The 23,964-nt window shown below is 37.5% G+C and overlaps 2 protein-coding genes across 2 annotated transcripts in view; one reads left to right on the top strand and one right to left on the bottom strand.

The window, feature by feature from the left end:
- LOC135119014 (uncharacterized) overlaps window positions 1-9,066 on the top strand; it is a 33,646-nt gene extending 24,580 nt beyond the window's left edge. The window contains 4 exon segments of the mRNA XM_064042264.1: window positions 5,795-6,952; window positions 6,955-8,100; window positions 8,103-8,159; window positions 8,162-9,066. Of these exon segments, the coding sequence (XP_063898334.1) occupies window positions 5,795-6,952; window positions 6,955-8,100; window positions 8,103-8,159; window positions 8,162-9,024 (3,224 nt within the window). The 3' untranslated portion in view covers window positions 9,025-9,066.
- LOC110371493 (sex peptide receptor) overlaps window positions 1-23,964 on the bottom strand; it is a 285,637-nt gene that overhangs the window by 163,056 nt on the left and 98,617 nt on the right. The window lies entirely within an intron of this gene.

Raw genomic sequence — 23,964 nt, 5'->3', positions numbered from 1 at the left:
ATCCCGTTATAAGAGTATCCGCACACTACAAACTTTTAGTCGACCGATAGTTTGTTTGGGCTCATAAATCAGCATGAAGATGAATGGTAGTACGCACATTACAAAGATCAGGTATTTAGCCGGTATCAGAACGATTGAAAACTTTGATTAGAATCAAGATTCATCACCATCTCCCGAACCTTTTCCCAAATATGTTGGGATCGGCTTTCAGTCTAACCAGATGCAGCTGACTATGAGTGTTTTACAGGAAGTGACTGCCTGTCTGACCTCCTCAACCCAACACTCCTTGATTAAGACTGGTTGTCAGACTTCCTGGCTACTGACTACCCGTAACGACTACCAAGTATGTTCAATGACAGCCGGGACCTACAGATAATCTTGATTCCATCAAGATTATCTTAGAAAAAAATGCTAACCATTGGGTAAATTGTCGGCCGACTGTTTAGTCTCCAGTGTGTTCTCTAATACTTATTAACTACGAAAAAATACAGCCGTGGATTATATGAAATGTTTGTGAAGTCGTAAAACCTGGTTTATTTTAGTTCAGTACGTGAACGTTTTAATGTATCATGGATTTTTGACCGTTCTCGTTACTAACTAATGTGATAGACGCGGAACTGTGTTTTTTTTGTTATACTTGCGTTTAAACGGCTGGACTGATTTCAGTGGAATTTCATCTCTAAGGGTTTTTTAAGGTTTGGTGGAATTGCCTGTGTCTTATGCATAAAAATGTACCCTACAGCGCTTTCTAATGTTCAGTATTATTATAGTTAGTTCATATTGATTTCTGACACTTACTCGTATATAAGACATTTAAATAAAATTATTTTAACGGATTTTATCGCGGTTATATTAATATTATTTAATCCCGACGTTTCGGATCCTTTACAACATCCATGGTGACGGGCAGAGTTACTCTCACGCTGCACCCACAGGAGGTGTCATTTGATGATTTCCTTACTATAAAAAAGTATGTATCCTTCACTTCTTACACAAACTGTGTAACCAATTTCCGTGAAAATCGTAAAATGTTCAACTTGTTTGATCCACATTGTTATGAGCCATTATGTATTATCACACTGTAAAATCCAGGATTTCAGCTTCAAGGAAACACACTGAAGAAAATTTGGGTAGATATGCTATACCTATAAATTGGTACATGGACGTATCAAACATGGAAATATTTGTTTAAGTGAAATAAATGTGGAAATAAAGTTAGTTTCTACTTAAATCCTAATTCTTGATACATAATATACATACTTAATGTTTAATTTCTATAAAAGCTACTTATTGCCTGCGGGAGGGAAGTTCTCAGTTTCTTTGAGAATCGCGTTTTTAAGTTATATATTATTTATACAGTACTTTCTTAGAACTACAAAGGAGATATCTAATTATAAATATAAAGAAGGTATATATTCTTGGAACCTTTTACGTTATACAGGAGTGCAATAAAATTGCAGTGCTTTTCCATCTTGTTACAGCATGGACTATTTTTATATAGCAAACAGACGGGCAAATAAAAAGTAGAGTTACTCTTGTAGTAACTTCAAAGCGTTCCCGCCTACGCAGTGTATGCCGTATATTTTCCACTAGGACTTAGAACATTCAACCAACTGGAACCGACATAAGCACGAATCTATGCGAAAAAGTTCATTGTCATTCAATATCCCTAATACGTAATCTCTTCATCACCTTATGGTTGACTAGAAAGAATGTATGTAGCAACATGTAGGTACAAAGGCTGACTTAAAGTCATGTTGTGTAAAATAAATAAAAAGTCTGACAATAAGAACAGGGCACCAGGCAATGCAATAAACAGTGATAATTTACTCATGCATTTGCGATCACATAGTTACGCACACACAGGACAAAATTGAGAAGTAGGTATGACCGGCTTTGAGATGGCGTCTCCAGTTATTCAAATCCTGTAAGCCATAAGCAGTAATTTTTGACGGCTACTTCATAAACCAGTTATTCTCCTCTCTAAAACTCAGTCAATACAGTTAAAAACCTATAAAGTTCACAAATAAAGGATACGTCTTACGTTGTGGGTGTAAAACGTTACTTTTTATGCAGTTTACGTCTGTTTGCTTTGGGAAAAGTGTTACTTTGTTAACGATGGACTTTGACAAGTAACTAACAGTTTTATGGCTGCTTGAAGGGAACTGAAAATGGTATTTCTAGATTACATTGTGGTTTTGATTTTGTAGATAAATGGGTCAGTTTATTATGTAAAGTAAATAAATATTTTTTGTTACTAGTTGTAGCATCCTTTGACACCAATGACTGTGTTTCGGATGGCACGTTAAACTGTAGGTCCCGGCTGTCATTGAACATCCTTGGCAGTCGTTACGGGTAGTCAGAAGCCAGTAAGTCTGACGCCAGTCTAACCAAGGGGCAAAGGTAACTGGGTTGTGGAGGTTAGATAGGGCAGTCACTCCTTGTAAAGCACTGGTACTCAGCTACATCTGGTTAGACTGGAAGCCGACCCCAAAATAGTTGGTAAATGGCTCGGAGGATGGATGGAGTTGTAGCATCCATGTGGATGGAAAGAGAAGTCCTTTCGTTAATTAGTGGATGACCAAGTATAAGATATCTTGTCTTCGCCCACTCAGTGTTTGTTATTCTTGCTCAATACCTAACAGGTACTTATATTCTAGATATATCTCAACTATATTGAGGTTGTATTACAGTCCAAAAAAATAAAAGCACCGAAACTTGTACAATATTTATACATATAAAATCATGAACTAAATAGTTGAAACTTTTTCAAAAACATATTCTCTCCCTTCTCATCGGCTAAAGAGCAACTCAAAATAAACACAACTCTTTCTTCGCAATTCTCAAGCACCATTTCTCAGCCTCACAATATATAGACTAAAAGGCTAGACAAATGGTCATCTTTATAGAGAGAAACAGTGATTTGTTGTGAATCGAGCTCTGGACACAGATGTTACAGAATACTTGTTTAAAAACAAAATATAGCTCAGATTTAGTTTATATTATGGAGCCATCATGCGCGCTCGGTGGCAGACATTTTTCTAATATTTCTGTAACTTCATAGTTCTTTCTATATTGATGTATTTGACCCTTTTGTATATACAAGTATAAAGCTATATGTACATGAGTATAAGCTTTATATTATACTGACATACAATTTACTTGATGGAACAATAAGAAACAAAATAGAAGGGATAATGTACACCTGTTCTGAATTTATGTGCATACCAAATTTTTTGGCAATTCAATTCATCCAATATAGGAGATACTAATATTATAAAGACGAAAAATGAATGTTTTGTAAAAGCCTCTGAAACTTCTAAGCTTTTTTGAAAAGTTAGACTGTTAGAAAGCTCTACCTACAATGTATTGGATGACGGGGAAAAGACATAGGTATATTAGACACGGGCGAAACCGTTCCCGGTCGAAGATCACGAGGCCGCCCTAAGACCAGATGGCGGGACGTAGTGTCGAAAGATATATAGGAGTACCAGGTGTCCGAGAACGATGACGTAGATAGAGCGAAGTGGAGAAGACAAATTAGGAAAGCTGACCCCACCACCATGTGGGATAAATAGCTGGAAAGAGAGAGAGACGCGGGTGAAACTGCGAGAAACTGATAGTAAGCAACAAAGACACTTTTGTGGGTTGATATTATCTTGTTTCGTCATTTTTCTCGAAAATAAATCCCAAAGCTAGAGACATTAATTGGCATTACTTTCATAACAACGATATTAATTAAGAATTACATAACATAACGTTAACGTTAATTATTATTACGAGTTATAAGACATTATAAGACTTCTCTTATAAATCCATATAAGTGTTTCCTATAATATTAATTTCGTCTGGAAATTACACCGTAGTGAACAAAACTAATAAGTTCTGTGGGTAGACGAAACTTGATACGTTTAGAAGTTGTTCTAACTTTAAGACTTGTCGATAGAATTTCTAAGTGTTATCTATTAATGTAGTTGTTCATAGATGTTCTATTGTTTTATGAGCCCCTATTATATTGAAAAGGGCAATATGAGCCCCACATTTTTTATCTATGGTAATTAGGTATTATTGAAGTTTTTTTTAACGCTTAGGGTGAGTTGCTCTATTTAACTAAATAAATAATATCGGGACACCTTTTCACACACGGTCGGGTAGCCCCATGGTAAGTTATTAATTAACTTGTGTTATGGGTGATAACACAATATACACATTTATAAATACATATTGTAACACCCAGACAACGGCCAACAAGCATGCTCATCACATAAATGTCGACCGAACCGGGAATCGAACCCTCAGGTTCGGCAGTCCGGCATGGTGACCATTGCGCCATCGAGGTCGTCATAAAAATAACGATAACCATAATATAACAAGCTGTATACTTTCCGCCCATTGGGCAAAGCTGCGATTTGACAACTGAAAATGATTCGGTTATCGTTATAGTTAAATGGTGCAACTCACCGTAAGACTTCTAGGGTGAATAAAGTAGGAATTTGTCAACATTTTTTTCTTCAAGTTATGAATGAAGAAAGCAGTAGTTTTATAAAGATTACTTTTGCAGTTTTCATATTCAAAAAACCACGCTGAACATTAAAATTTTGCTTTTATTTATGTATCTATGGTGAGCAATAATTCTTAAATATTGATCTTTATTAGTCCCTTATGTATCTAAAATCCAGCTCCACAAGTTAATAAATCAAAAACAAGAAATCCAAAATATAATATCCGAAACTAAATCAAATAGCTTCAATATTAAATTTTGTAGCAAAATTGCACGAAACAAGCTTTAAATCATGTAACTCTAATATTGCTTTTGAGAGCCTTTGCACACTGGAGACTAAACTGTCGGCCGATAGTTGGTTGATAGTTTATTTTGAGGATAATCAAACTTTTTTGGCGGTCTGACACAGGCCGAAGTATAGATAGATAGATGCTATGTTTTGTTAGGTACACGAATAGCGCGGCGGTCACCGCCGGTGCCGGACGTGTGTGAGAGCAGGCTCTCCACAGTACCTGGCGTGTCCGCTGGAGGGCGCCACAGTGTCGTGCACAGTGTCGCACGGCGGCGAGCGCGGTCAGTAGCGCGGCGGTCACCGCCGGTGCCGGACGTGTGTGAGAGCAGGCTCTCCACAGTACCTGGCGTGTCCGCTGGAGGGCGCCACAGTGTCGAGCACGGCGGCGAGCGCCGTCAGTAGCGCGGCGGCTACCGTCGGCGCCGGCGCTTGGGAACAACATCTCCCAAGCCGGATCGGAAATCCCCCGAAATTGTGTCTTGGCTAAATAGCAGACCGCCACTGGTGGCAAGACACCGAGGCATCGCAGGAAGGCCTAGAGGCAGCGATAGGGATCGTGTTATCGTATGTCAAACTGCTGCATCTAACATCTCTCCGATCGTAGCGGTTCACCGTTCCATTGGATAAAGGGATGTTAGACGAGAGAGTGCTCTTGCGTTTGCGCGTATGTTTGAGCACTATAATATATCCTGCGCATCTGACTGCTTCCGTATAATGGACCCCGATTTGGCGAAGACTAGTGGCGATAGGTTGAGGTAGAGAGGTTCGGGCTGATGCAACCTGAGCTTTGTCTGAGACCTGCACACTAGCGGCTCTGGGGGTGTGAGTACATGCCGTGGTCGTTTTCTCTTTGAGCTGGGGGGACAGAGGGAATCCGGCAGCACCCAGAGCGACAAAGCAGCCCTTTTTAGGGGAGCACTGCTTTCCTTGCTCAGCCTGGGAGGGGGCTAGAAAAGGTGCCCTAAACAAATGCTCACCCCAAACACTCTTTGGATAGCAGTAACCACGGCTGCTTCCGCATCTTTTTATTCGTGGTCGACGCAATAGAAATAAACTTAAAACACCTTTACTGACTTTTGGTGCATGGAATGTTCGCACCCTTCTCGACCGGGAGACAAACGCCTGCCCAGAACGAAAAACGGCCATAGTTGCTCGAGAACTCCGCCGCTACAACATTGATATAGCTGCTGTAAGCGAAACCCACCTTGCCGATGAGGGCGAGCTAGTCGAGCATGGCGGTGGCTACACTTTCTACTGGAAGGGCACTGCTGCAACAGAACCAAGAAGGTCGGGAGTTGGTTTTGTGATCAAGAATAATCTTGTGAAGACACTTCAAGAATGTCCAATCCACATCTCGGACCGTATAACCACATTGCGCCTTCACTTAGACGGTGACAATTTCCTTAATGTTATCAGTGTCTATGCACCGACGCTAGATAGTTCTGACGACATCAAGGATAAATTTTATGAAGAACTTACACAATGTCTCCATAAAATACCGAACAGAGAAAAGATTCTCTTGTTAGGGGACTTCAATGCTAGAGTTGGTCAAGATTATGAAGCGTGGCCTAAAGTTTTGGGTAGGCATGGGGTAGGCAACATCAACTCTAATGGCCAGTTGCTGCTTAGTTTATGTGCTCAATTCCAACTTGCAATCACAAACACCATGTTTCGCCTTGCTGCTAAGCACAAAACTACGTGGATGCACCCACGTTCTAAGCACTGGCACCTCATTGACTATGCCATCACGAGGCAGCGAGACATCTCTCAGGTCCTAGTCACTCGTGCTATGCGCGGTGCTCATTGCTGGACGGACCATAGACTAATTGTCACCAAACTGCGTCTTTGCCTTCGGCGACCATTCAGGGCTAGCAGGAAAAAGCCTCAGAACATAAACATTGAGAAACTCAAACATCCGGGACCCCGAAGCAAATACGCTGAAACGCTGGCATGTGATATACACTCTCATCAAAATACCGGTGATATTGATGCAGACTGGAACGCTTTATCGTCGTCCATTCTTGACGTAGCCATTAACACCATAGGGCTAAAAAATAAACGCAAGCAAGACTGGTTTGATGAGAACGACGAAGTTCTTTCTAAAGCTATTGCCAAACACCGAGAACTTCTCAAGCGCAGTAATAACAGCGCACTTATAGAGAGAGTGACCGTGAGTTGCGTAAACTCACGAGACACACTAAAGATAAATGGTGGCAAGACAAGGCTCAATACATCCAGTCGCTTGCTGATAGTAATCAGCTCGGTGATTTCTATAGCGAAATTCGCAATCTCCTAGGTACCACCAACTTCATAAAGGTACCACTGAAGTCGCTGGATGGTAAAAGTCTGCTGAAAAGCAAAAATGAAGTGTTAGATCGTTGGGCAGAACACTTCAATAATCTACTTAATGTAGATCGAACAGCCGATCTACACTACATAGACAGTTTGCCTCAACTTCAAATAGCAGAAGAATTGGATGATGCCTTGTCTAAACATGAGGTGCTTTGTGCCATCAAACAACAGCAAAATCAGCGTGCGGTTGGCCTAGACCTTATACCAGGTGAGCTTCTGAAGTACGGCGGCGAGGAACTGCATTCGCGCGTCTGGGAAATGTTTGTGCTTATGTGGGAGAAAGAACAAGTTCCTGAAACTTTTAAGTTATCTCGCGTCAGGGCTCTCTATAAGAACAAAGGCGACCGGTCGGAATGTGGTTCTTACCGCGGTATTTCACTGCTCTCTGTCTCTGGAAAAGTCTTCGCCAGAGTACTTCTAAACCGCCTCAGGAACCTCTCTGAAAAGATTCTGCCGGAAACCCAATTTGGTTTCAGACCAGACAGAGGAACTTGTGAGGCAATATTCGCAGTCCGTCAACTCCAGGAAAAAAGTAGAGAGCAGGGACAGCACTTGTATCTCTGCTTTATTGATCTGGAAAAAGCCTTTGACTGCGTCCCTCGCGAGGCCCTCTGGAAGGTACTGAGAAAGTTGGGGTGTACAGAGAAGTTCATAAGACTCCTGCGACTCCTGCACGATGACATGCAATGTTGTGTAGCGGTTGAAGATGACCAATCGAGCTTCTTCTCCGTCACCTGTGGAGTAAAGCAAGGTTGTGTCCTGGCTCCCACATTGTTTGCATTATATTTCGCAGTTGTAGTCCGGGAAGTATTGAATTCTTCTCCTGAAGGAGTTCGTATTCGTTATCGGACTGACGGCAAACTTTTCAACCTGAATAGACTCAAGGCGACCACAAAGGTGTCCTATGCACATATACAGGACATTATGTATGCAGATGACCTCTGTTTCGTGGCTGAATCCCTGAAGTCCTGCAACAGCTAGTCACGAACCTTCACAAGCAGTGCTGTACATTTGGTCTAAAATCAGCATCAAAAAGACAGAAGTAATGTCTTCAGACAATCACGGACGTCAAGAACTGACCATTATGCTTGGTGAAGATGTCCTGAAGCAGGTCGATAAATTTCGATATTTGGGGAGCATTATAACATCAAAGTGCGACCTTGACGCCGAAATCAATAGCAGAATTGGTGCTGCAGCCGCTGCTTTCGGCAAATTCGACAAGAAGGTTTTCAGCTCCCATGACCTAAAGATATCCACAAAGGTTTCTGTGTATATGGCAGTTGTGTTGCCTTGTATACTCTACTCAGCGGAAACATGGACACCGTACCGACGCCACATCAAGCAACTAGACCGCTTCCACCTCAAATGTCTGCGCAAAATATTAAATATCCGTTGGTTTGATCGTGTGCGTAACACAGAAGTGTTGAGGAAAGCCAATGTAGGTGGCATTGAAGCATACCTCATGAGGAGACAGCTTCGTTGGTGCGGGCATGTACTGCGCATGCCGGATACTAGAGTGGCCAAGCGCATCCTCTACTCCGAGTTGCAGGAGGGCAAGCGGAAACGTGGCGGACAGCTGCTGCGATACAAGGATGTGCTGAAGCGTCACATGAAAAGCTGTTCCATTGACCCGTCTCAGTGGGAGAATCTGGCATCCAACCGCAGAGACTGGAGAAGCCGCGTTAAAGCCAAAGTCTTTGACTTTGAAGCACGCCGACTTTCTGAGTTGGATGCCAAACGAGATGAGTTGAAAGCTCGACCGCCTGTAGCTATCAACTACAACTTTGTGGCTGGTACCCTGACATGTCCGCAGTGTGCGCGGACTTTCACGCACAAAATTGGATACTCCAGCCACATGAGAGCACACGCACGCCATTAGGGTCGAAGTGGTCGCCGTTGCCGAAATCGGCGTGGAAGAGATTATGATTATGACACGAATTATTTACCGACTTCAAGAAAAAGGGAGCTCTTAGGTTTGATCTATATCTAGGTACGTATGATTATCTCAGGTTTGGCTGAACCGATTTTGATAGGGTTTTCGGCCCATATTTGTCGGATTAAGGAAATTGTTAAGTATATTATTGGAGGCGGTCTAATTATTATTTTTTTGTTTAATCTTGTATCTTATTCGCGTACATGACATAATGCTTGTAATGTGCACTCTACCATTCATCTGTTAACCGATTTATGCGCCCGGTCAAATTATCGAGCGACTAAAAGTTTGCAGTGTGAAAAGCCACTAAAACAAGGCAAAGGGGTTTATCCATACAGGTAAGTTGGAACAATTCCAAGCCACGAAACGACTTAGTTTATTCCACAAAATACTTAAACGTGGCTAAATCTTGGAAAACGAAATGGTAATAGAAGAATTTGGAGAAATAAAATGGTTTAATGAATTTTCTAGGAGGTTCTCATGTTTTTGTATATGCAGCTATGTACGGGATAAGAGTTACTGTAAAGCAATTAGAATCATTACTCATCGAAAAGTTTGGTGTAACAAACACCGTTTGTTATAATATTAGATTTGATATAAGAATGCCTTTCTGACCGAAACGAATATGTGCACATTGTATATTGGGTGGGGAACGATATCCTAGTACATTTTATCCATACTACGTAGTAGATATTATAAGCCAGAAGAGTGAGTTTATTTGCTTGCAAAAATATTGGGCCGATTAGATTTTTTTTTCAGTGTTAGATAGCCCATTTCTCGAGGAAGGCTATAAATATATTTCCTTAATTATGCTTTTTAATTTAACGTTTTTTGAACACTTGACACGTGTTTTACTTTTTACAATAACACTATAAATATTCATTTTCAATTTACTTCAAACAAAACAGTATTAACATAATTGAATGTAGTCTTAACTAAAGTAATTCTCTCAATAGCTAAGAGCTTGTTTGGCCTCAAAGAGCTTAAAGACTGGGCTAGACCAGAGTTAACTGTCTAGAACATTACCCAGCCATTTATAGCTAGAAGTTAATTTATTCGCTGTTTTAATGTATTTTGTCGTCTAAATAAGCACGCTTATATTAGAAAGGCGAAAGTTTCTGAGTGTGTCTGTGTATGTTTGTTAAATTTTCAAGCGCAAATTACTTACAAGATTTTTATTTTTGATTATCACTAAATAATAATATATATGTACATCAAAAAAATATAGTATATAGGCTTGCGATAAAGGCCTATGATATATAGTAGATTTATTTTTCTAACTCATAAAATATATCTTAAAATTGAGAGAACATAAAAAGCCACGTAAATAATTACGAAAAGAAATCAATACTCAACTACTATAATTTGAATTAAGTATTATTTTTACAAAGTTTAGTTTTTCAGCCTTGAATTAATTTATAATTCAAATGTAAGCCGAGATATTATAAATTAATTACAGAAAAAGGTTTTAGTAAAATTGTTTTTACATTTTGTTCCAAAAGTGAAAAAAAAAATAATTGTTTAAATCAGTTTTACATTTTGTTCCAAAAGTGGAAAAAAAATACTTCTGACATTTTATCAAAACTTATTACAGCAGAAATTTAATAAAATTTTATTGATTTCAGCGATAATGAGAACAACAGACCATAAGAAAATATTTTCTATTATTAGATTTTAACGGGTTACTGAAACTGAAATTTTTCTTAGGTACTTAAAACTTTTTAAATTTTCATACGTTTTTAATCAGCCTCAGTTAAGTTCAAACCAAAAAGGCTTTTACATGTTTTGTGTAGAAAATAATATATCAAGCCTGACATGATGCGGGTGTGAAGATCTTAAGCTTGATATATTTCGAAAAGTCAGAATTATCTTCTGAAAAGCGGTTCAAATATAAAAGTTCAAAAGTAATATTGTTTTATCCCAGTTTTTGAGTAGCCGCAAACTGCAAACTTTAAGTCGGCCGATAGTTTGTTTGGGCTCATAGATCAGTATGAAGATGAATAGCAGTACGCACATTACAAAGATCAGGTATTTAACCGGTATCAGACCGAATTAAAAGTGCTAAGTATGAATGTAGATGGATGGAGAGGAAAGGGAAAACCTAAGAAAAGATGTATGGATTGCCTGAAAGATGACATGAATAAGAAGGGAGTGAGTGACAGTATGACGAGTGACAGGACAGATTGGAAGTGGAAGACATATTGCGCCGACCCCATTATAAAATTGTTAACAGGGCAGGAAGAAGAAAAAGACCGACTGAAAATTTTGATAGGAATCAAGATTTTCTTTTGAATAAAAAAGTTGCCAATCATCGGGTCAACTGTCGGCCGACAGTTTTGTCTGAAGTGTGCTATACTCTTAAGCTTGAAAAGTAATATTCTTACTAAAGTTTTACTGTGACAATAAAACCAAGCATTTTACGATTATTAAACGTCACACGAAAACAAAAGTTTTTACAATTTTGAAATGAAATAGTTTTTCAAGAAAAAGAAGTAAAATATTTCGAAACTAGTTGAAACCAGTTATAAAATGCGCATGTGTTGTTAGTTCTCATTTGAAATTTTTGCTATATTGTGTACGTGTAGAAACTGCAATGTTATATTTCTGAAATATAAATTGTCAAAATGTCAACGTAATTTGGCGAGACTGAAGCTAACAACTGAAAACCTACGCAATTTTTATTAGCATTACGGGTCTTGAAAATGTATTTATCTTTAAAGTCTGTGTGGTCCAAAATGACATACTGGAGGGTAGCAATTAGGTAGCAACTGCTGGTTAAAAAGAACTGCACTTTTGCGCAGTTTCTTCAAACTGGAGAAAGTGAGAGCGATCCTGATATCAGAAAAGCAATAAGGTTACAACTTTCTTTATGTATTTCGAGCAAATATAGTAGAAGTGACAGCGATTCTGATACAGACCAAAATGGAGATGTTTTCATAATTTGCAGATGTCTCATGAAATTGGATACTTAATAATATTTTCTGTGATTTCCTTAGCTGAGTACTAACTCATAGATTTTCAGGATCCACTTTAGGCAATATTGTTTCTACAATATACATGCTAAAGTATAACACATGATACACATCAGCGATATTAATAAATTATTCCGGGTCTAACAAAAAACAAAACACATCCAATCTAGAAAGTACCATATAACTACGTACTTAAAGTCTAAATTCACTTAACCTTTTTCAATATTTAACGTACTACAAACTTTGTTTTTAGGTATTAGGTAACTTGTTAAAACTGCTTAATAATATATAATGCTTATGTAAAAGGATAATGTGCTTGTTTTACGAAGTTTCCGAACATCGTCGTTTAATGTTCCCCGTTTGAGTTAGAACGTAGTTTGTGATGATAAGGTTAAAAATATACGGTTTTATGTAGCCTGGGTGGGGAATATAATAACGGGTTTTTAAGAGTTTTATTTTAAGAACCTTTGACGATATTGAGTTTTGTCAATGATTAGCAAGTTGAAGTGGCAATGGGCTGGCCATATTGCTCGCAGAGCGGATGGCCGATGGGGTCGAAAAGTGCTGGAGTGGAGACCACGGACTAGCAAGAGCAGCGTAGGACGTCCACCAACAAGGTGGACAGACGATCTTATAAAGGTCGCCGGAAGACGCTGAATGCAGGTCGCCTCCAACAGGTATCTGTGGAGATCTAAGGGGGAGGCCTATGTTCAGCAGTGGACGTCATATGGCTGAGATGATGATGATTGAGTTTTGGGGAACTGGTTTAGTTTTATTTATCACACATTTACAACTCATTCGTCATGTCAGATTGCGGTCCCATGAATAGTAAGTGCACCTGTGTCTGTGCAAATGCTTGTGCAATAGCACCTATAATATGTATTGTGCAGCTAACTGATTTCCTTAGAGAGAAGAGGCAGACAGTAAGCCTGAAACTTTTTAATTTTAATAAAAAATATATAGTATGTCCAAATGTTCAATTCAAATTGTAACGCTATCCAGCGTGGCAATGCAGTCAGCCTTTTCGGGACGATCCACGCTGACAGCGATGCGGATGAATATTTTGATACATAGTTTTAATTTTTCCACTTTTTTATTTTTGTAAATGTGTATGTAGATTTAATTAATATGAATATTCATAAAATATATTTAAAAAAAATCAAACTTAAAAATTTTGAAGATAGCATAAAAAAAATCTTGCTGTAATGCGTGTGATTTTTTAGTTATTTTCTTTGTTCATATAATTGTTAGAAAATATTTTCTTTACCTCGACACTCGACAGCTAAAAGACAGATGAGGGTTGAACGCACCTGTAAACAAAAAGAAAATCACTTAGAAATGCCGCAAATATTTTTAGAACGCCAAATTCCTATGTGTTAAAGAGGAAGATTGTAAATTCCATACCTATTAATAAAATACAAGTTGTGTGACAGAAAAAAGCACAAGAATATGTACCTAATTGAATTAATTTCTTTGCGAAGATTCAAATAAAAGAAATAGCAAAAGCAACCAGTCAGCTTGCTTTGTAAACAACGAAACATGTTAATCCAAGCTAAAAGATTGGTAGCTAACGAACATTCCTTACAGTACACTTACTAATGTCGAAGTTACTTCAAGTTTCGTCCATTATATTGTTACTATAGCTAGAGGTACACTGATAATCTTATATATAAAAATCAATTGCTGTTCGTTAGTCTCACTAAAACTCTAGAATGGCTGGACCGATTTGGGTTATTTTGGTTTTAAAATGTTCGTAGAGGTCCAGGGAAGGTTTAAACGATACGAAGTTTGTTTGGTCAGCTAGTCTTATATATAAAAATGAATTGCTGTTCGTTAGTCTCACTAAAACTCCGGAATGGCTGGACCGATTTGGGTTATTTTGGTTTTAAAATGTTCGTAGAGGTCCAGGGAAGGTTTAAACGATACGAAGTTTGTTTGGTCAGCTAGTCTTATATATAAAAATGAATTGCTGTTCGTTAGTCTCACTAAAACTCCGGAATGGCTGGACCGATTTGGCTTATTTTGGTTTTAAGATGTTTGTAGAGGTCCAGGGAAGGTTTAAATGATACGAAGTTCGCGGGGTCAGCTAGTTACCTATATTTATTTTTTATTAAGTTGAAGAGTTTGCTTATTTTGTCTATTGGTTATATGATTTTAGTATTATTCTTTCAGTAGTTTCTACTCTATATCCAGGTGCGCTCGTAAATTCTACGGGTCTGTAAAATCGTAGGTGGAAACTAGCTGACGCCAGGGTGTCATTATCGCAAATATTTTTTATGAGATTATGCTAACATGAATGACTAATCATTCGTCATCATTAATCGATTTAAAATTATACATATGTAAAATATCGGTTTGGTTTTATGTCTTACTTGGCGTGATAGGTACCTACATAGGTAGGTAGGGTAAAATATTGTCACTATCCTAAGTGTACAACTATCACGATAAATCCTCTAACGATAATTTATCGTCACGGAATGGGAACGCGCTCTTACAATGTCCAAACCAATTACCATAGATTCGCGAATTAAGCGCTACCCGGTAACTTTCAGCACTTTTGTGCTAAATCGCGTTAGACACTCGAATACTTTTATACAATAAGCGAGTGCTGGAAGCGGATTTTTTGTTAGTTTTATGTTCTTAGACTATTTATCTAACCGGAGACGCCGTTGCCATGCTTACCCTCTCCCAAAGTACGAGACGGATAATTTTAGAGATATCCGTCCGTCACGTACCTATATGTTTCAGTTTGTCAATATTGTCGTGTGATCGAAAATACATGAGTGAGCTATCACTATTTGTTACGTTATATGTATTATATATTGCCCCGTGCGTTAATAAGCAGATATTCTCACAGAGATTGGTGATTAAGACAGCTCTTAGCTAATTGCTCTAAATTAGTGCCAATAAGTGAGTTTAGAATCGCATCTTTTAGGTTTTTATCAGAGAGAATAAAAATTAGAGAATTGATATTATTAAGTAAGAAACCCTTAAAAATATACGCAATATTCTTCATTATAAGTTACGTATATTCGTACTAATGTGTCCCACGTTATTAACCTGATTAGTATGCGACAGACGTATTGAGAGCAGTTTCATTAGAGCTAGGATATAATTATTTGGAACGGAGCAATATTACACGATTAATCCTTATTAATATTGTCAATGGTAAAGTAATTATATCTCTATAATTAAATCAAGTTCACCCAATTAAAAAGTGGTACTTAACTACATAATTACATTGAAAAGGTCATAGTTATACAAGGAATGGGTCAGAATCTGTTTCAAAACATTATCATCTGCCGCGCCTTTTTCAATTAAGTATGCATGGATACTGCTTAGTGCAATTTAACTCGTTCTGCGAAACACAGAGGAACTTATTATGACAAGATGGTCACTTGGTCACCCATCCACGGACTGATCGCGTCAAGCGTTGCTTAGCCTAACCAGTCCTCAGCCAACAAACATGTTCATCACACACACTGACCGCATAGAACCCGAGACCTTTACTTCGGCAATCCGACACGGTACTGTAGGGAAGTTAATACTTTTTAGTCTTAAGGTTTTATTCAATATATTTTGTGCCTAGCTGAACAAATATTTAAATTAATCACGTTCTATGTAAAAAGAGTATATTATGGTTTTGATATTGAAATTGACACTTCTCTTCGCAAGCTCGTACAATATACATCGAAACATTAAAATAAGTTTTTTACATTTGAGTAAGATAGAATATCTCGGTCCTACAGTACCTAACCAACGATTATTTGACGACCTCGATGGCGCAATGGTCACCAAGCCGGCCTGCCGAACCTGAGGTCCCGGGTTCGATTCCCGGTTCGGTTGACATTTGTGTGATGAGCATGCTTGTTGGCCGTAGTCTGGGTGTTATAATGTGTATTTATAGATATGTATATATGCAGCTATATGTAGTTTATCAGTATAGTAACACAAGTACAAGTTAATTAATAACTTAGCATGGAGCTAACCAACCGTGTGTGAAAAAGTGTCCCGGCATTATATATTATAATATTACTATCTATTCAATGTACCAGAAACCACGTTAACATAGAAATAAGCCAAGTATAAGCTATAATCCCGAAGACAGTACAGTTTCGATTTGATCGGCTTTCAGAAGTTTGATGAAGCCGGGTTAAGTCCACCGATGTTTTGTCATCGAACTTAGTTTATAACATGGTTTGGGCTTTGATTAATTTTAAGGGTAAGCTTGAGCCAGGAGTAGGTAAGCGTGTATTTTATGTTCATCTATTAGGCTATTTTAGTGAGAATAAGGAATGACTCACTGCGTATTGTTGTTTTATTATTACGCTAGCTGTTTTCCATGGATTCAACCCAGAAAAAAAATGTAGCCTATGTCAATTGGGAATAGTGTACCTATCTTCCCAAAACTAGAAGAATTTTTCAAATCAGTTCAGTTCTTTTGAAGCTTTCTAGATGCAAAGAAATAAATATTAAAAAAAACTTGTTTGAAATATTATTACCCACCTAAGAATATGATCCTACTAATATTATAAACGCGAAAGTTTGTATGTATGGATGCATGGATGTATATCCATACATCCATACATACAATAGTATGGATGTTTGTTACTCTTTCACGCAAAAACTACTGAATGGATTTTAATGAAACTTTACAATAATATAGCTTATACATCAGAATAACACATAGGCTACAATTTGTAAACATATTGTTCGAAATACTAAACCTGCGCAGACGAAGTCGCGGGCACCAGCTAGTACTAAATAAAACAATCTAAGTAGGTATTAGGTTCCGCTCTGCACCTCCTTGACCAAGATCCATGAATGTTCTTTGATCAGATGTGACTATTATCTGGCTACATGAAGACGCAGATAACAAGAAAAATAACAAGCACATTACAGGTAAGTAAAGATACTTACTTACATAATAAAACATAAAACCAGAATAAAGCCATTAAGCTTCCTGTTAAAATATCAGATGACCAATAAAGTACCAGTTTTCACGACCGACGTTGTAACTCTCCGTCGTTCGCTTTACAGCCGAGATGCATCTATAAAAGGCGACTTTTAAAGTCCTAGAAGTCGTTTCAAGTTGCGACTTTGGAAGTCAATGTGTGCAACGCTTGTTGAGACTTTATTTTTTTGGGTGAAACTGCGTATATTAGGGTAAAAACAAAGACATTATGCATGCGAAAGAAGACACTTTTATATATTATTGGGACTGTAGTTTTTTTTTTTTGTAAAATGTGTAAGGCTGGCAATGGATAGCTGACATTTTCCGTCTCAAAGCTGAAAGTGTGTTTTAAATTCGTTTTGAAGTCCAAGGAGACAATTGATTATAGTTATAATTTTCTAGGCTAAGTACTTTTTAGATGCACTAGTGATGTGCAATATTTTTGATATTGACAAGCATGTGCAGTCAAATAAAATGCGTATTATATTTTAATCAAAACATTATGTACAGTTTGTCAGTTATTGCAGAAAGTTGTATTTCTCTAAGTGCGCTAATAACATGAAATTTGTACGTCTGCTGAGTTTTATTAAAATAAGTAAACGACGGAATTGACCCGGTGTCCGCTCAAACTGCAGGGTTGCCAGGTGTACCAAAAAAATATGAATGATTTTTTTTTCTGGGTTCTGGGGGGGTAAATCGTCCTGCCTACCTCAATTGTCAACCTCACCTGTCCGTGGTGCACCCTGCTGAAAAACAGACAAGGCTCTGGCGACCGACGGGTGGTGGTATAGCCACCACACTGCACTTAGGGGTATGAACACGCATGCCTAGCACGGTGAGAATGGGCAAATCCCGTCAGCTAGGAGTAGACTTTTATCCAACAGTGGTCGCTTAGGGAAGTCGTGGTTGCAGAACGTACCTACTTGAATGGACCGGCATCGCTTCCGTCGTGCGATGGTTCCGGCTGGCTACGGACAGAGAGGAGCGCAAAAAGTCGATGGCCAACCTTCACTAACGAAGAGGTTCTAAAAGACGAAGAAGGTCCGATGTTTTTTTTTTAATATTTTGAAAGTGTCAACCCTAAAGAAACAGAAGTAAATTGGCTGTCCCGGGGCAATAGATTGCTTTAATTTTACTTAGTCTGGCAAACACCGCTGTGACGTCAGCGCGGAACTGGGACGTGTTGTGACTCCCATTCTTCCCAGATGTTGCGTTCTAACAAACAAAATATTTATAATTAACAACAAAAAGTTTGGGGAATGACCTAATTAAGGGTGTTATGTAAATAAGGTCAAGTTTTTTTATATAATAACAAATTCACTTATGTTTTTGAACCTCAGTCTGTTTTTCTTCATCTAGACTTTTCTTTTAAACTTTGTTAAGATTTTTTTAAGAATCCTAGACTTTTATTAATTTTGATTGCAGTTATTTGAGCTTTGTTATTTCTTTATTTAATTTACGAGCAAAATTTGATTCGATCAACTTTTTCTTATTATTTTGATTTTAATGACTAGTAGTTTTTTTTGTAAGCTTAATAAATACAATAAGAAAACATAGTTCAACATGTACAAATACAAATATCTCAGTTGTAATAGCAGTAAATAAATTTTAAAAATAATAAACATAGGAGTTAACTTAATTTAGACTAATACATAACATATACGAGAAAGACGGTCTTAATCTAATATCTATAAGACTTTGTCATTATGGCTAGTCGGTGCGAGTCCACTGCTAGCCCACATTTACTTACAAAGGTGGCAGTTTAGCAGAAATAGAAATGTTCGCGCTCAATTTGTTACTGTTCGCTAAAGCAATATTTATTTTGTGTGTGCCACAGTGCCTTACACCAGTGAAATCTCGCCTTTACACTAACCACCGTTGCTACGCGGCACCTCCTACGTAACACTACGCTGCCAATTTGCTACGATGCTACGAACGTTGCTACAACCAATATCTACGAAATGTGCACCTAAAAATAATTCTCTGCTTTATATTTTTGCTACGAAATGTGCACCTGAGTTACCCATTGTAGTTTCATAATTGTTGGTTTTTAAGGGTAGCACCTTATTGAATGTTGTTGGTATACAATAGCCAAATTGGAACATAATAAATAGCATCCAAACTCATTAGGAATTCATCTATATGAATATCATAAAACTAACAAGTTAGTTTGTTTTTTGGGACATGCTGACCTCACGAACTACTGAACCGATTTTAAAAATTCTTTCACATTTAGATAGCCCATTTGTAGAGGTAGGTATACTATAAGTTTATATTATGTGCGTGGAGTAGAACCCAAGGGATATATGTGAACCTAACTTTAATGCTGTTACTTAGCTAAGGGCTTGTACGGACTAAAATTATAATTACAAGCGCGAACAACTTAACACAATAACAAAAATAAAAGTTCTTCAATATTCTTCATCAAAATCATAACTAAATTACTACTTATTAACTTAATTGACGTAAACATTAACCAAATGTGACATTAAACTAAATCGGTAACTTCGTCACTTTGACGCGCGCCATTGAACGAGTGAATGAATCATGTCGCTCGCCGTTCATTCGCGAAGTTCTACGCGGAACAATTCAGGGCGCATAATAGAGCGTTCCATATTTGATTAGTGAACGATATTGAACGATGAATGAGTTCGGTCGTTCAGATTTTATTGTTGAACGAAGGAATTCTAGATGCGTCTTGGGATATTGGAAATATTCTAAGCTATGTTTTAAGACCAACCTTTCTGTTTACGACAGTTTAGAGTTAGATCTATAATTTATTTTCACTCTTGTCCCCTAAGGAACTACTACTCACCGGGATAAAATAAGTATCTTTCTCGATAGAAGGGCTATCTAAAATTGAGATACTCAAATGTTAATAAAACCTCTGTTTTGTTTATACATCTATATACTTACCCGTGTTTTAACTACATAAAAATAAATTGTCTTTTATCTAATCATTTGTTCCTGATTAGCGCGTAAGGAAACAAACAAAGAAACTCTTCAGCTTCATAATACCTATTAGTATAGATATTGTCAGTGTTCTACCTCTAAGTTCTACATACACATATCACACGAATTATATTCAACCGACTCAACAAGGGTCAATAAGGTGACTCAAGAGGTTTCCAAGGTCTTACCCCTCACGTACCACAGTTTCCGATCCTCTTACCCAAAGCTTACCCTTGCTTGATATTTTAATCTTACCCTACCCGTACACTGACGACTAAACAGTCGACCGACAGTTGACCTGATGATTGGCAAAAATTGGTAAGGAAAATCTTTATTCTAGTCAAAGTTTGCAATCGGTCTCATCATCTTCCGAGCCCTTTTCCCAACTACGTTGTTGGTTGGCTTGGCTTCCAGTCTAACTGGATTTAGCTGAGTACCAGTGCTTTACAAGGAGCGACTGCCCTATCTGACCCCCTCAACCCAGTTACCCGGACAACGCCTTGGTTAGACTGTAAAGTTTGCAATCGGTCTGATACCGGCTAAATACCTGATCTTTGTAATATTCGTACTACCATTAATCTTCATACTGATTTATAAGCCCAAACAAACTATCGGCCGACTAAAAGTTTGCGGTATGCGTTTGCTTTTACCCTTGATCTCATAGTCCGTCATTTTTTTTGAGAGATTAGGAAAGTAGCGTAAAATGTCACAAAGAAATTGTGTCATCTTTTTGTTCCATTCTTACATTTTTTACTTGGAATATGGGCAAGATAAAAGTGAAGAAGAAAGTCTGGTAATGTGCGAGGATTTACTATGTTATATAAAATTTGATGACGTTATCTAAATGTTCCATATAGTCGTAAGAAAAGCAGAGAATTTTGTTCGCAGAAAAAAATGGTACCTAAAGAAAATGTTATAGTTTATTATATTAGCATATTTTACAATAAAATCTGTACATTATATTAAAAAAAATATGTTACGAATAGGTGGGAAACATTTGAACGTCTTTGGCAGTCGTTACGGGTAGTCTGAAACCAGAAAGTCTGACGACCAGACTTGCCAAGGAGTTTAAGGTTGGCGGTCAGATAGGCAGTCGCTCCATGTAAAACAAATTGTACTTAGCTGCAACATAGTTGTGAAAAGGCTTAGCCGATGATTCTTCTTAATAAAGGTAGCTTAACCTGGTTTTTAGCTAGACAAAAAATTATTAACCAAACTACATCACAAAATTTTCATTAAGCAACTCATAACCTTCCTCAACTCGAGCACCCCCATTTTGGAAAACGCCGAATACAAAAAAGTACCCAAAGTACATCCAAGGGTTAAAAGGCGTAGGTCAAAGTGATTAACCCTTATCAAGTTATAATTAAAAGTGTCATTTTATCACTTAACGCACTTTTGGTGCCATAGCGAAGTACCGGTACTCACCCAATTACGAAAGGGTGAAATCGCATGATTATGTTAGTAATTTTATAATTAATTTTCAATTTTGTTCAGGTTCTAAATATTGCTGTTTCGTTTTTGTGTTGGGTGCTTATATCTACAGGTAAGAATTTCATTATTGAATAGTATGCAATGTGTAAACTACAGTGAAGTTATGTTGTAGGCTGATAATGTTTTTTGTTGTATTCGTAGACTAAGATCTGCTGTATATAAAATTTTACTAAGTCTGAAGCCTTTTATATATCCTACCTGTCTACATTAAAACTCACATAGCAAAAAGCTGTTAACTTTACTATATAATGTGGGAATAGTTTTCCGCAGGACGCGGATGAAACCGTTGGCTGAAGTTAGTGGTATTATAAAGCTAAAGATGTTTGTTTGTTTGCACAAACGCCCTTAACACAGTTACCACAGGCCGAATTAAAATTCATTTACTTATTTATTTAGTGTTAGATAGCTGATTTATCAAAGAATACCGTATGCAATTTATTATAGACATGGACATTCTGTAGATCCTACCTAAATCCACTGGCCTAAACTAGTATTACAATATGTAGTCCTTGTTGAAAACAAACGAAGCGTTTAGAAACTAAAGTAATAACGTTATTTACTAACTAACCGTGGCCTAACCGCTAAGTCGCGAGACTTCAAGCGAATGCGTTTAAGTTATTATTAACCCTTTATTTGCTGTTCGTGTATTAAATCTTGTAGTGAATTTTGAGATTAGTTATATTGTGTGGTTAATGCTGGATGTTTGAAGGAGAATAGTAAACAGCTATTTTGTTTTAGACTAGACGTTGTTCGTGGTTTCATGTTCGTCTCGAGAGAATTACTCCTATCATCTGAACATAGAGTAGTCTTTGTCCTTTTCCAGAATACTACCTGTCTATATGGCAACTTTCATCACAATCGGTTAAACCGTACTAGAGTGACTACAAAGGACATCTAGATTCTTACTTTTGCATTTATAATTAAATTTTCTTAACATTAAGTAGTTGAGTATTCTGTAATGTTTTGAAGAAGCAAAATACCAATGTATGTATATATCTGTATGTAGCACGAAATATCCAAAAATACCTATAACTAAATCCTAAATTTCATCTCTAAACCGCGTAGGAATTTCAAAATCACTATTCTCACTCCCGTGACCCAATTCAACAAACACAAACGCACACAGCCACACCCCACGCACACTAACAGTAACTAATAAAAATAAAAAGCCAGAATCGAGCAATAAAACACAGGCAACGTAATTACACGGCAATTAAATCGAAGCTTAAGACAGATTATAGGTTCTTAACAATCGTAGAAAAGGCCTTTGTACAAGGTTGCAGTACCTAATGAAATAAATATAGCCTTTTTTCTGGAAGTAAGAGGGTCATTTTAACTTTATTTAGGCATGTTAAATAGGTTGTAAAATCATCATTATTGTCAGTTTATTATATGAGGATGCGTTTGTACTAAATTAACTAAGAACTAAACTAAGACAAGGCGTTCTTTCAGCTTTATTTCCGTTTCAAATATAAATACCTACATGATTTTGTCGATGAGAAATGGAATGGATAAGCGCTCCTTTATTTCATGGTTGTTGTCCTGATTGAATATAATCTGAAGTTAAAATGAGTAAAAAGAAGCACATTCGTCTCGCAATACTGTCATTTGTTTATCATTGGCAGTCGTTACTCTCTAGTCTGACAACCATGTCTTACCAAAGGTATCTATTGGGTTGCCCGGATAACTGAGGTGAGGAGGTCAGATATGCAGTCGCTCCTTGTAAAGCACTGGTACTCAGCTGCATTCAGTAAGCCGACCTCAACATGTTTGGGAAAAGGCTAGGCAGATGATGATTCATATAACATAACAATCAATAAATACACAAAACCAACTAAGAAGCAATTTCAAACAATCCTAATTAGCATTGAAAATTGAAAATCCAAGACTTCGCCTATTTGCTTTTAAGTGTTTTAACTTAAATTGAATAGCAATTTAAATAATTTATTCGTCCGCAAGTAACACTCGTCAAAAGTTGAAATCTCTTTAAGTGATAATTTGCGTGTTTCAGTCAAGTTAAACCGTTTAGAAGTTTGCCTGAACATGGCGTGATTTCATTTGATTCCTTCCTCTACTTTGGATAATGGGTTCAATGTCAGTTTTCAAGGTCTATGTAATCCTCAACATGGATAGGTGGACCATCATCTGTCTAGCTATTTCCCAAGTAGGTTAGGAGCGTCAGCTTCCTAGCCTTTTCCCAAGTATGTCAGGTAAGTTTCCACTCTTAACTAGGAGCAGGTGAGTATTAGTGTTTTACAAGGAGCGACTGCCTATCTGATCTCCCCAACCCGGTTATGTGAGCACCCCGATACCTCATAGAATAATTGGTTGTCAGACTTTCTGTCTTCTGACTGATCGTAAGGATTGCTAAATGTGGTCAAATATATTCTCTCTATATATTCTCTATTCATGTATATTTTTCTGATTGAAAATGAAAATAGTGTAAATTATGTATTTCATTTTTTACTAGTACATACCTAGATAGGTAGGTATGTGTTAGTTACGTCTTAACAC

Source organism: Helicoverpa armigera, chromosome 28 (genome assembly GCF_030705265.1).
Source record: "Helicoverpa armigera isolate CAAS_96S chromosome 28, ASM3070526v1, whole genome shotgun sequence".
NCBI lineage: Eukaryota > Metazoa > Arthropoda > Insecta > Lepidoptera > Noctuidae > Helicoverpa > Helicoverpa armigera.
The sequence above is the reverse complement of the archived record's forward strand: the minus strand, read 5'-3'. Positions and strand labels throughout refer to the sequence as shown.